The 15376-nt window shown below is 65.9% G+C and overlaps 1 protein-coding gene across 3 annotated transcripts; it reads left to right on the forward strand.

Moving 5' to 3' along the window:
- The first annotated feature begins 57 nt into the window (after positions 1-57).
- PWP2 (PWP2 small subunit processome component) lies at positions 58-15102 on the forward strand. 3 transcript variants are annotated; one of them, XM_059164883.1, is made up of 21 exons: positions 58-118; positions 1142-1254; positions 2459-2553; positions 2793-2892; positions 3740-3883; positions 4739-4874; positions 5125-5351; positions 5606-5749; positions 5915-5985; positions 6441-6577; positions 6995-7143; positions 7324-7471; positions 7694-7844; positions 8631-8811; positions 9752-9899; positions 10326-10434; positions 11840-11905; positions 12773-12991; positions 13128-13331; positions 13419-13493; positions 14569-15102. In XM_059164883.1, exons 1-21 carry the CDS (start codon positions 101-103, stop codon positions 14628-14630), a joined length of 2697 nt encoding a protein of 898 aa, XP_059020866.1. In that variant the 5' UTR covers positions 58-100; the 3' UTR covers positions 14631-15102. The 3 variants fall into 3 exon arrangements, 2 of the variants coding, with proteins under 2 accessions (XP_059020866.1, XP_059020865.1); XM_059164882.1 differs by having other exon boundaries at positions 13128-13278; XR_009351259.1 differs by lacking the exons at positions 13128-13331; positions 13419-13493; positions 14569-15102 and adding an exon at positions 12002-12192 and having other exon boundaries at positions 12773-12909.
- The last annotated feature ends 274 nt before the right edge of the window (positions 15103-15376 follow it).

Below are 15376 nucleotides of genomic sequence, written 5' to 3' on the forward strand. Positions count from 1 at the left end.
TGCCGCGCGACGCGGCGGCCAGGCCCGGAAGTGCCTGCTTGGGGCCGGCGGGCGGGGCGCGGCGCGGCGGCTGCGCGGCGGCACACGTGCGGCGGCCGCGATGAAGTTCGCGTACCGGGTGAGCGCGGGCTTCGCGGCGCGGGGTCCGGGGAGCGGCGCGGGGTCCGGGAGCGGCGGCGGCCTGGAGAGCGGGGCCTGGGCGCGCGCGGGCCGGAGCGCGCTGTCAGCCTGTAGCCCGCGCGGCCGGCCTCGGGGCGGTGCGCGGCGGCCCCCGGACGGGACGGACGGGCGGCGGAGGGCGCGGAGCCCCGGCGGCGGAGAGCGGCGGCGGGCCTGGCTCCCGGCGGCCTGCGGGGCGCCCGCCCTCCTCTTCCTCGCGAGCCCGCCCCGTGGGTCCGCCGCTCGCCGGGCTCCGCGCTCCTCGGGGGCCCGGCCTGGCCCGGACGCCGTCGCCGCGCTCGCCTCGCTGCCCCCCTGTTGCCCGCGCGCCCCTTGACACGGCCTGAAAGCGCGGGAACCGGGCCACGGGGCCTCGCCGCCCGCCGGGCTGCTCCCGCTGCGCTCCCGCGGCTCCTGCTGTCCGGGGTCACCCGACCCGCCTGCGGAGCCGGGGCGCCCGTCGCGCTGCCTGCGGGCTCTGCTCGGCTCTGTGCTGAGCTCTTCGCGGCCCTGCCTGGCGGGTGGAGACCGGGACGGCCTGCAGGGCGCAGACCCGGGGCGTAGCGCCGTGTCCAGGGCGCCCTTCAGTCTGATGAGTTCCCGGACTGGGCTCCGCAGGGTTGCTTTGTTGGGGTGGCCTCGAGCCCGGGGTGCTGGGGGGTTGCCCTCCATTGCTCAGCTCTTCTCCCGCTGCAGCGTGGGCCCCCTTCGTGTGCGGAGACCGCCCCCCCAGACACTCACAGTGGCCCTCATCCTCTTCGGCAGGGACTTGGAGTCCCCGGGGCTGGGACTCCCTTCCCCTTCCTGGGTCCCTCCTGGCGGGGCTGCAGAGGTGGTCAGGAAGCGTGCCAGGAGGGACCCGGGAATGGCCAGGGACCTGGGGGAGCGGGGGAGCTCTGCGCGCCCTGGACCAGAGGCCTCCCTTAGCCTTTCCTGCAGTGTGGGGCTTTCTTTGTATTAAGATGGTTTATTTGCTTTTCAGTTTTCCAATTTGCTGGGGACAGTGTATAGGTGCGGAAACTTGAATTTTACGTGTGATGGAAATTCACTGATCAGCCCTGTGGGAAACAGAGTCACTGTATTCGACCTTAAAAAGTAAGTGTGTTGGAATGACTTGAGCAGCACGGACAGCTACAGCATGCCGCAAAACTGACCGTGTCTCCCTCCTCCTCCCCTTCCTAGTGCACCCCCTGCCCCCGGGGCAGCCGGGAGGTTCTGCAGGTGCACGTAGTGTCAGTGCGTCACTCGCGGGACTGCTTTGCTCTAGTCCCTCCGGGCCCTGGCCTAAGCCCTGGGGTCTCAGTCACTGTGCCGGGTGCTGGCGCTGGAGGCCACCCTGGACCCCTGCTGGGCCAGCGCTGAGCTCACCGCAGCGCAGTTCCACTTGCCAGGTTCACTTTCCTTCTCCTGGGCCCGCACCTGGCTCTGTTCCTTCTCCTCAAGGGGAAGGACTCCTGAACGGTTGTCGCCCCTTCCCAGAGTCACGTGGCCTCCGCCTCCCAGTCTCAGCAGAGGGACGATGGTCCTTATCCTCTCTGGGACTCATTTCTTGACGCCCCCAGGAGCAGTGCCTGGGCAGGGCACCCTGGGCCAGCAGGCGAGACGGTCACAGCTGACGGGGCTGGAGTGAGGACTGCACGCTCGGTGGGAACCAGAGCGCAGAGGAGTGGGGCGCAGAGTTAGCCCAAGCCAACGGCTGCTGCTTTCTCGGTTCTCGTGTTACTTACTTTCCCGTCCTGTGCTGACAGCCTCACGGGGCTGTGCAGGCCGGGGGTTCATTCCTTCCGGGGAACATGTAGCGCATTCCAGTTTGGGGACTTGATAGCCTTCGCGGAGATCTCCTGGGATGCACTTCTGCGGACAGTCAGAGCCCCCCCCAGTTTACTTTTTGGTGTGAGAGGGGGCTTGCGTAGCTGCATGTGTGCCTGTGCGTGGGGAGGGGACAGAGGAGAGAGCACCTCGAGCAGACTCCCCACCGACCGCAAAGGCTGTCATGGGGCTCCATCCCGTGTCCTGAGATCACAGCGAGCCAAAGTCGAAAGTCAGACACTCAACCGACTGAGCCACCAGGTTCCCCAAACCAAAGCCCATTTTTAAGGTTTTGAGTATGTTTTGCCAAGTTTTCTGCAGGAATCTGGTCTTACTTCCTCTTCTCCAGCAGGGAGCTGGGGACCAGCTGTGAGCTCTGGCCCCGGAGCCAGCCAGGGACAGGAGGGGGGTATGGGGTGGGTGGTCTGAGGCCGCCCCTCCTTGTCTCACGACTGAGACCAGCTACACCGCTGTGGTTTTTGTCTCTCAGCAACAAATCCAACACTCTGCCCTTGGCTACGCGGTACAACGTCAAGTGCGTAGGGCTGTCCCCAGATGGCCGCCTGGCCATCATTGTCGATGAAGGTGAGTGCCCTTGGCAGGGAGGCGGCACGCAGGCAGCTGGGGGGACTCGAGGCCAGCACCGGTCCCACCGGGGTCTCAGCCCCTCCAGTCGTCTCCCCCAGTCGCTTCCTTGCCTGAGACCATCTTGGGCTTTGGGGTGAGGACGTGGGGCGGGGGGTGGACATTCCTGGTGTTGTCCCAGACTGGGCCGTAGCTGTCTTGTCTGGCGTGACCCACACCTGCCACTGTCCCTCCCGCAGGGGGTGACGCGCTGCTGGTCAGCCTGGTGTGCAGGTCCGTGCTGCACCACTTCCACTTCAAGGGCTCGGTGCACAGCGTGTCCTTCTCTCCGGATGGCAGGTAGGGGCCCGGGGCTCGGGGCAGGGCGCACGCCAAGTCCAGACCCTATGGCGGGTGCAGCCGGGCTCGGGTGCTCTTCCGACTAGAGGCATCAGCGTGGGAGCCTGTGCCCAAGCCTCCTCTTGGCCGCCCTCCAGGTTCCCGTAGGGCCACGTGGCCACAGGCCCTGCTCTCTGTCCTCCAGAGCTGGTGCTCCCATCTCGAGCGGTGGTTCTAAAGCTGTGCCACCAGAACCGCTTCCAGAACAGTCGTGGGCCTCGGACGGTCTTACAGTCTCCAGACAGAGCCACAGAGGGGTCCTTGGCTCTGAGTAGCTCTGACTCCCAATTTGAGGTCCACAGGGAGGAGAGTGTGTGCGGATAGAGTCCTGGCTGGACCCGGCCTTGCTCCGGGTTCAGGGCTCCAGGGGAGAGGGCTCAATCCTGGGGTGCTCACGCCCAGACTGACCTGGATGGGCCATGGAGGGGGCGGCTCTGGGTTTCAGCCATGAGCCCCAACCCATGTCCAGCCTCAGAAATCCCTTAGAAGGCAGTGGCTTCTCCTCTGTGCCTATTGCACGGAGCCCGTGTTGTCCTTCCAGCTCCCCCGGGGCTGGTCCGAGTGTGGCCTGGCCTTGGCGGCTGTACCCCAGGCTGGTGAGAGCGCCGGGGGTGCGTGTGCTCCAGGACAGCGGAGTGGCAGGATCAGCGTCCCTGCGAGAGAAGATGGGGGTTGGGGGCCGTGGAGAGCCGGGCCCCCACATTCGCCTCTCGTAGGAAACTGCTCAGGCAGGGGCGCTGTCCTCAGGCTCTGCACTGGGCTTGGGACTCTGGGGATGCTGGATCTTGATGGCCCCTGTTTGCTGCAGGAAGTTCGTCGTCACGAAAGGCAACATCGCGCAGATGTACCACGCCCCTGGAAGGAAGCGGGAATTCAATGCCTTCGTCCTGGACAAAACCTACTTCGGGCCCTACGACGAGACCACGTGCATCGATTGGACAGACGACGCCAGGTGAGGCCGGGGGCGGGGCCTCGCGTTGGGTGGGGGCCCCGGTGACTCCTGTCACATCCCAGAGCCCCATCTGGAAATGATCTCTCTCCAGTGTTCCTGGGGCTGGAAGCCGGTGGGCTCCTGGCTGTGAGCGGGGCCAGCACAGGCCTGGCGTCTGTCTCTGGAAACCAGAGCGCAGCTTCCGGTCCTTGACAAGGGCACCAGAATCCGTCGTGCCCCACGTCAGAGCAGCCGTGTCCGTGGGAGGGTTGCGGGGCTTCTCCCCACTGGGGTGCCGGCCCTGTCTTCTCACGGCTGCTCCCCCACCATCCTGGAGGGCTGCTGGCTCGGGGTCTGCCAGGGACGTGTGGGGGCTGGTGGCTGGTGCCAGTCTGGGGTCGGGCACCATGGGGGGCGGGGGAGCAGGGGGGCAGTGTGGCCCTCGGAAGCCGTTGTGCTCCTGGCAGACAGGTCTTCGGGGCCGGAGTGGGGCCCCCTGCAGCCTAACCCGCCCCCCCCCCCACCCCCCGCTGCTTCAGAGAGGCACTGCCTGTTCCTGGGTTTGGCTGTGCTTATGCCAGGAGCGGGGCTCCCTCAGGTGGGGGTCACGGGCAGTCAGGGAGGCGTGAAGAGCAGGACTCCCCACGTGGCAGCCGATGGACTTGGCGGTCACTTCTCCGAGCCCCCTGTGCTGCCATCCCATGAGGGACAGCTCCGTGAGGAGGGACGGTGATTTGACCCCGAGGAGCATGGGGGTGCTGCCAACGCTTGGGGAGATTCGGGCCGGGCAGACCCGGGCTGGTCACCCTGGGCGGCTCCCCCGTGCTGGGTGGCGCTGCCCCGGGAGCCCTGAGGATGAGCCTGGCCTCTGTCCAGGTGCTTCGCTGTCGGGAGCAAGGACATGTCCACGTGGGTGTTTGGAGCCGAGCGCTGGGACAACCTCATCTACTACGCGCTGGGAGGACACAAGGACGCGATCGTGGCCTGCTTCTTTGAGTCCAGCAGTCTGGACGTACGTCCCCACGGAGCCCGGGGGCACCCCAGATGGCAGCCACGCACCCGCCTCACCCGTAGATGCAGGCGCCTTCCCGGGTCACCTGGGGGTGTTCAGGGAGCAGCGGTACCTGTTGGCTGTCCCTTGCGGTCACCTCTTCCGGCACTCGGGGGTGGGCTGTACGGGCCAGGGGATCCCGGGACCGCGAGCCTGCCTCGTGGCTGGTGGGCACCGGCGTCGGGATGATCGCACCCATTTCCTTCTACAGCTCTACACCCTCAGCCAGGACGGGGCCCTGTGTGTGTGGCAGTGTGACACCCCCCCCGAGGGCCTGCGGCTGAAAGCGCCCACGGGCTGGAGGGCAGAGGTGCTGCAGGGCGCAGAGGCGGAGGAGGAGGGCGACGAGGAGGGGGAGGAGGAGACCACCGTCCGGGGGAAGGCGGCGCCGGCGGCCGAGGAGCAGCAGGGAAAAGTGAAGTACTCGCGGCTGGCCAAGTAGGTGTCCCTGCGGGTATCGGTGGCTCTTGCCCTCGGGGCGCTATGTGATGTGCAAGCCTGGAGAGCAGGCTGTGCTGGGGGGCCGGCCGGGAGCCGCCTCGTGTCCCGGGGGCAGGGGCAGGGAGGCTCAGTGAGGGGCGAGCCGTGGGGAGCGGGAGCAAGAGGCCAGGGCGGCAGGGACCCGGGCAGGCTGAGGTCAGCATGGCCGTTCGGCCCCACCCGCAGCTCCTCGAAACCCCCGTCTGCTTTAGGTACTTTTTCAACAAAGAAGGAGACTTTAACAAGCTGACGGCTGCCGCGTACCACAAGACGATCCACCTCTTGGTCACTGGCTTCGCCTCTGGGGTCTTCCACCTGCACGAGCTCCCCGAGTTCAACCTCATCCACTCCCTGAGGTGAGCGCCCCCTTGGCACCGTGGCGGGGCGGGTGGCGGGGCGGGGGACGGGGACGTGTGCGGGTGGGGGTGGGGCGCAGAGCACCAGGCGGGTGATGGCCCGGGGCTGACGGTGCTGCCTGCCTGCCCCCCGTCCCCCTGCCCCAACGGTGTGCTCCTGCTCAGCGTCTCTGACCAGAGGATCGCGTCCATCGCTATCAACGGCTCCGGAGACTGGGTCGCCTTCGGCTGCTCAGGTGTGCCTTCGTGCGCGGTCGCGCGGGGACAAGAACAGAGCTGCTGCTCTGGGACTGCTGACGTGGCCCCTTCGCCCCCCAACCGTGGGGCCGCGCCAGCTCCTGGGAGAAGCCCCTTCCACGCTCCGGTGCGAGCGAGCACGCTGAGTGGGCCAGGGGCTCTCGTGGGAGGGAGCTGGGGTGCCCCTTAGAGCTGTGAGCTCCCCGCTGCCTGAGTCCCCTTCTCGGTTAGCCGCTGGGCCCGTGGCTGTGGGCCTCTGGCAGGGGGCTGCTGGGGCAGGTGCCTGTTGGACGGTGACTCAGGCCATCAATCTGCTGGGCGCCCTCTCTCGGGTTAGGGGGCGGGGGACACTGGCCTCGGTGGGTCAGACAGTCGGGGTGCCGGCTGCCTGGGTCTGCCTGCAGGCCGCCGTGTCGGGGACCGTCCCCAGCCTATCCCTGCGTGTACTCTGCAGGCCTGGGCCAGCTGCTGGTGTGGGAGTGGCAGAGCGAGTCGTACGTGCTCAAGCAGCAGGGCCACTTCAACAGCATGGTGGCCCTGGCCTATTCCCCCGATGGGCAGTACCTCGCTACCGGCAGTGATGACGGCAAGGTGGGGCTCTGCCTGGGGCGGGAGGGCCGTGCGGTCTTGTCCTACTGGCCCCCGGGGAGGAAGAGCCAGGCCCTGACTTTGGGGCTACCCCTGCTGCCTCCAGGCTCATGAGAACGTGTCCCCCGGCTCCCCAGGACTTACAGGGGACAGCCGGCGGCCGTTTCTCTGTTAACAGCACGGCCTTCGGTGCGCATGCAGCCGATCGGCTGGGGGTCAGTCCATGGGGGCAGCCGTGTCACGTGGGTGCAAACTCGTGCCTCTTGGGGTGACACGGGCCCCCGCCACTCCCCAGGCCTCCCTCATGGGGGCGAGGGACGGGTGTGTGCACAGCTGTGGAGGGGGGCGTGGTTGAGATGACCCGTGCATGTGTGCCTGAGCTGTGCCCAGCCCCTCACCCCTCACCCCCACCCCCGGTAGGTCAAGGTGTGGAACACCCTCAGTGGTTTCTGCTTCATCACTTTCACGGAGCACTCGAGCGGGGTCACCGGTGTGACCTTCACGGCCACTGGCTACGTCATTGTGACTTCTTCCATGGACGGGACTGTGCGTGCTTTTGACCTTCACAGGTGACCTGCCCGCTCCGTCCCCTCTCTAGGTGGGCCTTGAGAGCGCTACAGAGGGCTCGTGGGCTTGCCGGGAAGCACGTAGTGTAGACAGGCTCAGAGCGAGCCTGACCCCTGAGGCCCCAGGGACTCGAGGCGTCAGGGCTCTGTGAGCCGTGCCAGCCGGAGGCCTGTCTCGGGCAGGTACCGGAACTTCCGCACCTTCACGTCCCCGCGGCCCACTCAGTTCTCCTGCGTGGCCGTGGACTGCAGCGGGGAGGTGGTGTCCGCCGGGGCCCAGGATTCCTTCGAGGTCTTCATCTGGTCCATGCAGACAGGCAGGCTCCTGGACGTGAGTGTCTGGTCTGGGGGCGGGGGTGGGGGGCAGGGCACGTGGGAGGGTGCCTCTGGGGACCGCACGGGAGGGGCAGTGGCGTCTTCTGGCCGCGGTTCCTACCCCCGCACTGAGACCCAGACCGTTGTCAGCCTGCCCGTCCTGCAGCCTCGGTGCGCAGGCCTGGTACGCGGCGTGGTCCCTGGCGCTGTCTTCACGCCTCCTCTCTGGACACCGTAGGTGCTGTCTGGTCATGAGGGCCCCATCAGCGGCCTGTGCTTTAACCCGGTGAAGTCGGTCTTGGCCAGTGCCTCCTGGGACAGGACAGTGCGCCTGTGGGACATGGCAGACAGCTGGAGGACCACAGAGACACTGGGCCTGACCTCGGATGGTGGGTGCATGGGGGGCACAGGTACCGGGTGTCACCGGGGGAGGGAGGCCTCGTTTCGGAGCCGTTATCTGTCTGTCCCAGTTGTAGGCACGTGTAAAGCCGGACGCCCAGCTGCTCCCCAGCTACTGGGGTTGGTGGCCCTGTTCTCTCCTCGGTGTCCGGCTCCTCTCCAGGGGAGTGAGCTGGGCGCTCCCCCCTGAGCTGCCATCCCTGAGACACAGCTGCTGTTCTTGACCCCGAGGGGACTGTAGGGCCCTGGCATCTGTGTGTGTGGGTGAAGCCATCCTGCCCCGCACGCCCCCCGGGTGCTTCATGGGCCCCTGGGCTCTGCGGCCTCTGCAGCATCTCTGCTTGCCCACGCGGCTCTGGGACATGCTTGCAGCTGCCGGTGGCCTGCCTGGCTCTCCGCCGGGCCTCCGCCCTGAGTCCTGGCCACCCGCTAGTGTGTTTGGAGGCTGTCCTGTGGCTCTGTCAGAAGCACCTCTGTCGCGATATCCTTGTGCTCCCCCTGCCCAGCCTGGCCTCTTGCTTGTACCTCCCAGCAGGCTGGCCGGGGACCACCCCGCCTGGGGCCTCTTGCCCCGGAGCTGGTTGGGGCCTGGGGCCTCTCCCGCGGGGTGGAGCTTTTGTGGGGAGAGCCAGGGGCCCCCACCTGTCCTGTGCAGACTTGGGGTGCTGCTGCCCACCTGGCTCTCCCGGCGTGAGGCTGGCTGAGGGTGTGGAGGGTGCGGCCACCGGCGGGACTGTGCGCTCTTCCTCTGGCCCTGATGACGCCTCTCTCTCCAGCTCTGGCCGTGACCTTCCGCCCTGACGGCGCGGAGCTGGCTGTGGCCACCCTGAACTCCCAGATCACCTTCTGGGACCCTGAGAACGCCGTGCAGACGGGCTCCATCGAGGGCAGGCATGACCTCAAGACGGGCAGAAAAGAGCTGGACAAGATCACCGCCAAGCACTCGGCCAAGGGGAAGTGAGTGCCTCTGTGAGCCGCTGCGGCGGATCTCGTCCCGAAGTCCAGGGGTCTCTGTCGCCTCGAGGCTCTTCCCCCGGGGGGCACGGAGCCTGTGTCGGGTCTGTGACTGGTCAGTCTCCATGTCTTGCGGGATCGGATGGGACTGGCGGCTGTGAGCGCAGCTTTTCTTGGGTTTTTTGGGGTACGTCTTGGGGTGGAATCGCTGAGGGGGGTCACACGGTGTCCACGTTTTGCTTCTGTGAGGATCTGGAGCGTTTTGCAAAGTGGCTGCACCACCTGCGGCAGCTGGTCTCGCCCGCCGCCCACCCCGTTCCCACGGGCTTCTAGACGACAGCCCTCTGGGCCGGGCCGAGGCGCTTTCTGCGCGTGGTTCTGGTTCACGCTTCCCTGAGGCTGCAGACGGTCGTCTGGGGCGTCCGCTTCTCTGGGTCGGGGTCTTCACAGCGACGGTGGTCCCGCGTGCTCCCGACAGGCGATGCTTGGCGGATCTGGGCTTGGACGTCCCGCTTTCTGCCCGGGGCTCTTTTCACTCTCAGCGGTGTCTTTGCGGCATGAGCGCTTTCTGGTGGATAACGTTTCGCCACTTTCTTTGGGTTCTTTGGTGTCATATGTGACACTGTCTCATGTCCCGTGAGCAGCCCGGCCCGCGGGGGCCTGGCTTTTCCCCGCATGGGGCTGAGCAGGCGGCCCTGCCAGTGGCTGCTGTGCGCGTGGCAGGCAAAGTGGCCTTCTTGTCCTGTGCCAGGAGGGCCCTCCCGAGAGAGGCTCATGTCTCTGGAAGTTTCTCCTGGGGGTGGTGCTGCCGCGGAGCCCAGCGGGTGACGGTGTCTTGTGAGGCCCAGGACGGAGCTCCTCCCGGGGCTTGGGAGCGGGGAGGGTGGGGAGCCGCCCGTCGGGGGTCTCAGCAGTGACGAGGCTCCTGTCCCCTTGGCTTCAGGGCCTTCACCACGGTGTGCTACTCTGCGGACGGCCAGAGCGTGCTGGCCGGAGGGATGTCCAAGTTCGTGTGCATCTACCACGTCAAGGAGCAGATCCTCAGGAAGAAGTTTGAGATCTCCTGCAACCTCTCTCTGGACGCCATGGAGGTGAGGGGGAGTGCCGGCTGCCTGGCCCCAGCAGCCCCCACCCCCCGCACGCCCAGGCCCTGTCTCCATGTGCCCAGGCCCCCATTGCTGTCTGAGGCCCGCCCCCTCCTGAGTTGGTGGCAGGGGACGGTCCCTGCAGATGGGCAGGCTAAGTGAGCAGACGCCCCCACGTGTGCCGGCCCCACGGAGGCTGCAGGAGCGCTCGCTGGGGGCGCGTTGGAGGGTCCCGGCCCCATCCGCCTGCAGCTTCCGCTTCACAGGGGTGAGAACTGGCTTGTCTGTGCCTTGGGATCTTTGTGTTCGTGGCTGTTCCCCACTGGGCCACGTCTCCACCAGTGTTTGTGGCGCGTGAGCGAAGCAGGGCCTGGGGGCTGGGCTCTTGCTCTCTACCCGATGAGCAAGACCCCTGGGGTTTCATCTTTCTAGGAGTTTCTAAACCGAAGGAAAATGACCGAGTTTGGCAACCTGGCGCTGATCGACCAGGACGCCGGGGTGGAGGATGGAGTCGCGGTGCCCCTGCCGGGCGTGAAAAAAGGTGAGCAGAGGGCCCCTGTGCCCCCCAAGGCCACGGCCATAGCAGGTGGCCCTGCCCAGCACCCACTGCTCCCAGGAGACAGCAGCTTTGCTTTTCTCTTGGGGCCACAGTGATTACGTTCAGGAGCTCTTGTCACACATGAGTAGCCCGAGGCCGCCTTGCCTGTGTGGGCCTGTGGCTGTGCTCTCTGGCTGCTGCCCGGCCCTGTGCCTCACACTCACCCCCATGTGGGCCACGAGGAAGGCTCTGTGGGCTCTGGGGTCAGGGCGCTGGAGTCAAAGAGGCCCAAGGAGGGCGCGTCCCTCACGGGGAAGGGGTGGCACTCAGGTTTTAGTGGAGCATCAGAAAGGGACCGCCGGCAGCTAGAAAGTCAGTGTGCCGGCCGTGGCCACACAGCTGCCCTGCCCATGCCGGCCTCATCCCTCACCCCAACCTGGTGCTGCCCCCCCCCCCCGACCTCTGGGGCTGGCCTCCCTCCCCCCCCCACCTCTGGGGCTGGCCCCCTTCTGGCGTTGGCCTGGGCCGGCTCATTCCAGCCCGGCTTGTGCCGCTCCAAGTGCCAGGGAGCATGTTGGGCTGCAGGGGCGCCCCAGTGACTGGCTGGGTGCCGGGGGCAGGACTGCACCGTTGATGCAGGGCCTGGAGCAGCCCCTGACCGTGCCACGCGTGTTCTCGGGCATCTCTTCAGGAAAACAGGTTCCTCAGGTTTCAGTGATGTGTAAAGGTGGTTCCCACCATGTCTGCAGACTTCCTGACGGTCACGGTTTGAGCAGAGCCCGTGCTGGACGCTGAGTGTAGGGAGAGCCAGGGTCTGCTGGACCCACAAGGACGCAGCCCCAAGTGTTGGTCATCCTGAGGTTGGGTCCCCAGCAGCGTGTTTGTGAGGAGGCAGGCACAAAACATCACCGAGGTGGCCTCCAGAGAGGAGGGTGGCTTTTCTCAGATGACTCGGGTGTCTCGGACTCTCAAGCCACAGGAGCATATCATGCCTCAAGCAGGAAATGTGAAAAAATCAGTTTGCAGAAGGGACTCCCGTGGGGATGCCCAGGGCAATGAGCCTCCGCGGTGCAGAGCTGCCGCGTGAAGTCGTTTGAGCTGTGCACGGCGCTAAGTACCGGGCAGAATGGGCGGCTGGGGACTGGAGCCACCCTACCTCCCAGCCCTGGGGTTAGGCCAAGGCCTTTCGCCAAAACAGACAAGCTGTCTGCTGGCCCCGCTAGGTGGATGCTTGGGAGCAGGGGCTCCAAGGGCTCGTCTGTGGAGGCCAGCGGTGCCTGTGAAACAGCCGCTGGGGCGCAGGACACACCTGCTGCATGTGCAGACGGAGCGGGAAGGCCAGGGAAGAGCAGCAGGGTCCCTGCCTTCATCCTGTGAGCGGTAAGGGAAGTGCTGCCCTGTTTTCCAGGTGACATGAGCTCTCGGCACTTCAAGCCTGAAATCAGGGTGACCTCCCTTCGCTTCTCTCCCACCGGTGAGCCCCGAGTGGCAGGTTGTTGGAGCTGGGAAGGGCAGGGCAGTCCCGCTGGGCTTCCAGTGCACACTGTGGGCTTGTGACCTCTGCTCCCAGGGACAGAGCTGGTCACCGCTCTGGCCGGCCCCAGGCCCTGCTGTTCTCCAGAGGACAGTGAAGAGGGTGGCCTTGGACCCACTGGGCGTTGAACTGGGGAGGCGGACACCCACTCTGAGCTCCACTCTTGTGTGGCAGTCATCTGAGGGGCCGCAGGAAGGGTCTGTGTCCACGGGGCCTGGGACCGTCAGGTAAACTTAGTCCTGTGGAGCGGGCAGGACACGGATGCTTGCAGTGGGCTAGTGTGGGGCCATAGGCAACACCCCTGCAGGGTGCAGAGCCGTGCGCGGCCATGTACACTGTGCGGGCCAGCTACAGACCGTGGCCCAGGGACAGCACTGGGAGCCCCTCGCTTGGGGGCCTGCAGTTTTCTGGCCCGCGGCGCTGCTTGTCCGGGCGTCTTCTGCGGGCTCCACGGTGCCGCTACAGTGTCTCCGCTGAGGCTGTGTGGCCCGCAGAGACAGGTGTGCGCCTCTGCGGGGACCTGACCGGGCCTGGTGCCCACGAGTGTGTCTGCTCTCGTGAGCACGCGCTAGCGGGGAGGGGGGGATGCCTGTGTCGGCGACCCTGGCGCCACCCCCACCGTCCCCCCCCCCGCTCCCCGGAGGAGCCAGTGGCTGGGGCGGGAGTGTGGGAGGATGACATCCCCATGCGCCTTTCTAGCCGCTGGCGTTTGGGACCACGGGGACGGACCCAGTGTCCGTTCTTTAAAAAGGTGAGGGAAAGTGAAAATCAGTGTCGGGGAAGGCTCTCGACGGCTTCGTTTCCCAGGGCGCTGCTGGGCGGCCGCCACCACCGAGGGGCTCCTCATCTACTCCCTGGACACGCAGATGCTGTTTGACCCGTTCGAGCTGGACACCGGCGTCACCCCCGTGCGCATCCGGGCGGCCCTGCGCCAGCAGGACTACACCAGGGCCATCCTCATGGCCTTCCGGCTCAACGAGAGGAAGCTGCTGCAGGAGGCGCTGGAGTCGGTGCCCTGGGACAAGGGTGAGCGCTGGGGCGGGTCCCCCAGGGGCCGGGAGCACCCCGTGTCCAGGCTCGGGGCTCTGCAGAGCCGTCTCCCCTTTCCTGGCGATGGGAGCCGTCCCTGCCAAGCCAGCCCAGTTTGCTCCTGCTCCTGCAGTCGAAGTGGTCAGCTCCTCGCTTCCGGAGCTGTACGTGGAGAAAGTGCTGGAGTTCTTGGCTTCATCCTTCGAAGTGTCTTGCCACCTGGAGTTCTACCTCATATGGACACAGAAGTTGCTCCTGGCGCACGGGCAGAAGCTGAAGGCCAGGTCGGAAGCGCTTCCCCGGGGTCGGCTGTGGTCCTGTCCGTCGGCTGGGCTCTGTAGGTCGGGAGACTGCATGCGCGCCCACGAGTGGGGCCATGTGGCGCCGGGCTGCGGCCGTGCACTGAGGCGGGTCTCCTGTGCAGGGCGGGGAAGGTGCTGCCGGCTGTTCAGTTCCTTCAGAAGAGTATCCAGCGGCACTTGGACGACGTCTCCAGGCTGTACGTGTTGCCGTGGGCAGGGCAGGGAGGTGCGGAGGGGACGGCGGCGCTGGGGGGTGGCCCCATCCCCAGCTGGTTCCCCACAGTGGGACTCGAGGTCCTAGCTTCAGGCGTGGCCAGGAGTTGAAAAGAGAGCGCTCTTCCAGTGAAACCAGTACCTTCCACCAGCAGACCAGCGGAGGAAGGAGTGTCGTGTGGGGTCAGGAGCCTCTGAGAGTCCTGTCGCAGCTGCTTTCTTCCTGGCTCACGCCTCTTCTGCCCCCTGCCCCGAGGTTGAGCAGAGGGGTGGGCATGCAGAGCACCTGGGGACTCCAGGGCCATCTTCAGGGCCCGTGGCCAGGGGTCCCCGCTCCATCCCCAGCGGCGTGTTCCCTGCCCTGGCTGTCCACTGCCGCAGGCAGGGGCGTCTTCTATCCTGGACAGCTTCCTTGGTCTTCTGGAGCCTTGAAGAAGCCCTTCCTCCTGGAGGCTTTTGTTCTGAGACTCCTGGCCACTGGCTGGGATGCTGTGGGGGCGTGGGGGTCCTGTGTCAGTGCTGTCCTGCTGTTTGTTGGGGCCTCTGACTCTGCAGAGCTCAGTCTGAGAGACGGGGCTCCTTGGAACGTGGTATTCCCGTAAACGCTTCGTTGCTGGGACGCCCGCATGTGGTGGTTTGCGCTGATGTGGGGGCGCAGCTCGCTGCTGTGTACTAATCTGGGGGCTCCAGTTACGTTGCCAAACGGGATCTTGTTTGAGGTTTCCCACAGGGCAGTGGTTTTCTCAGTCCTTTGCCTTGAGCTCGTCCATACTGGGTGGTTTCCTCCATGGAAACATGGGTGTGATTTTTCTCTTTCCTTTGCTCATGGCGGGCATGAACTGAGTCTGGGGGCCCCTCTCTGCTCCCTTGAATGGGTGTGAAGCCGGGCGGCAGCCCCTCCCTCGAGATCTGGTTGTGCCGGGGAAGCTGTCTAGGTCACCTGTGGCCAGTTGCTCTCGGGGTCCCAGGGAAGGTGCTGGGGCGCCCAGGGAGCCGGAGTCCCGGCAGGAGAGGAGAGCGCTCACTTTGCCTGACGGGACTCCTGTGCACTTTGAACAGCTGTGACTGGAACCGGTATAACATCCAGTACGCCCTGGCGGTGTCCAAGCAGCGTGGCCTGAAACGCCCCTCAGAGCCGCCGGGAAGCGACGATGAAGCAGACGCGTCTGATGACGACACTCTGCACCTGCTTGGCGCGCAACACGGGGACGGAGATGGGGACGGGCACCTGGCGTAGGGCTGGCCACACTTGCGGCCCTGCTTGTTTCCGTCAAGACCGCCGACAAGACGGAGCCCCACGGCCTGGGCCCGGGAAAGCAAGTGACGGCGGCGGCACGGAGACGCCAGCAGGAAGACGGCACCTGCTTCCTGGGCCGGCACCGGCTTGGCACGTGGTCCCGGGAGCCGTGTGCTGTGAGCCAAGGTGAATGTCGCTCGTCCGCTGTTGGGGACGCCTGTCTGCAGAGATGAATGGGTCCGTTTTTATAGACTTGAACTTTGTGTGACCATTATTTATATTTTTAATACAGTTTTGGTGATTTGGAGATGAAAAAAATGAGGTTTTCTATGATAAAAGTGTGGATTGAATCTGCACTCTGAATTGAAAGCGTTTGTACCATTGGAGTCACCTGCCTGTGGCCTCTCCGTGCTGGGGGAACAGGTGAGCGGGACAGCTGGTGCGCCCACCACGCCCCAGTCCGCGTGGCTCCCGACCTGCGCGGCCCCCAGCCCAGGCTGTCTTGCCTCTGGAGTCTCCGGGAGTCTCTGCGCACTCTGACTTTGGAGAGGGACACATGGGGATCCCTGGGGCTGGGACTGGACCGTGCTCTTGGGGAGCTCACTCAGACCTGTGCTGGCTCTGTAGGAC

This window comes from Mustela lutreola, chromosome 2 (genome assembly GCF_030435805.1).
Source record: "Mustela lutreola isolate mMusLut2 chromosome 2, mMusLut2.pri, whole genome shotgun sequence".
In the NCBI taxonomy this organism is placed as follows: Eukaryota; Metazoa; Chordata; class Mammalia; order Carnivora; family Mustelidae; genus Mustela; species Mustela lutreola.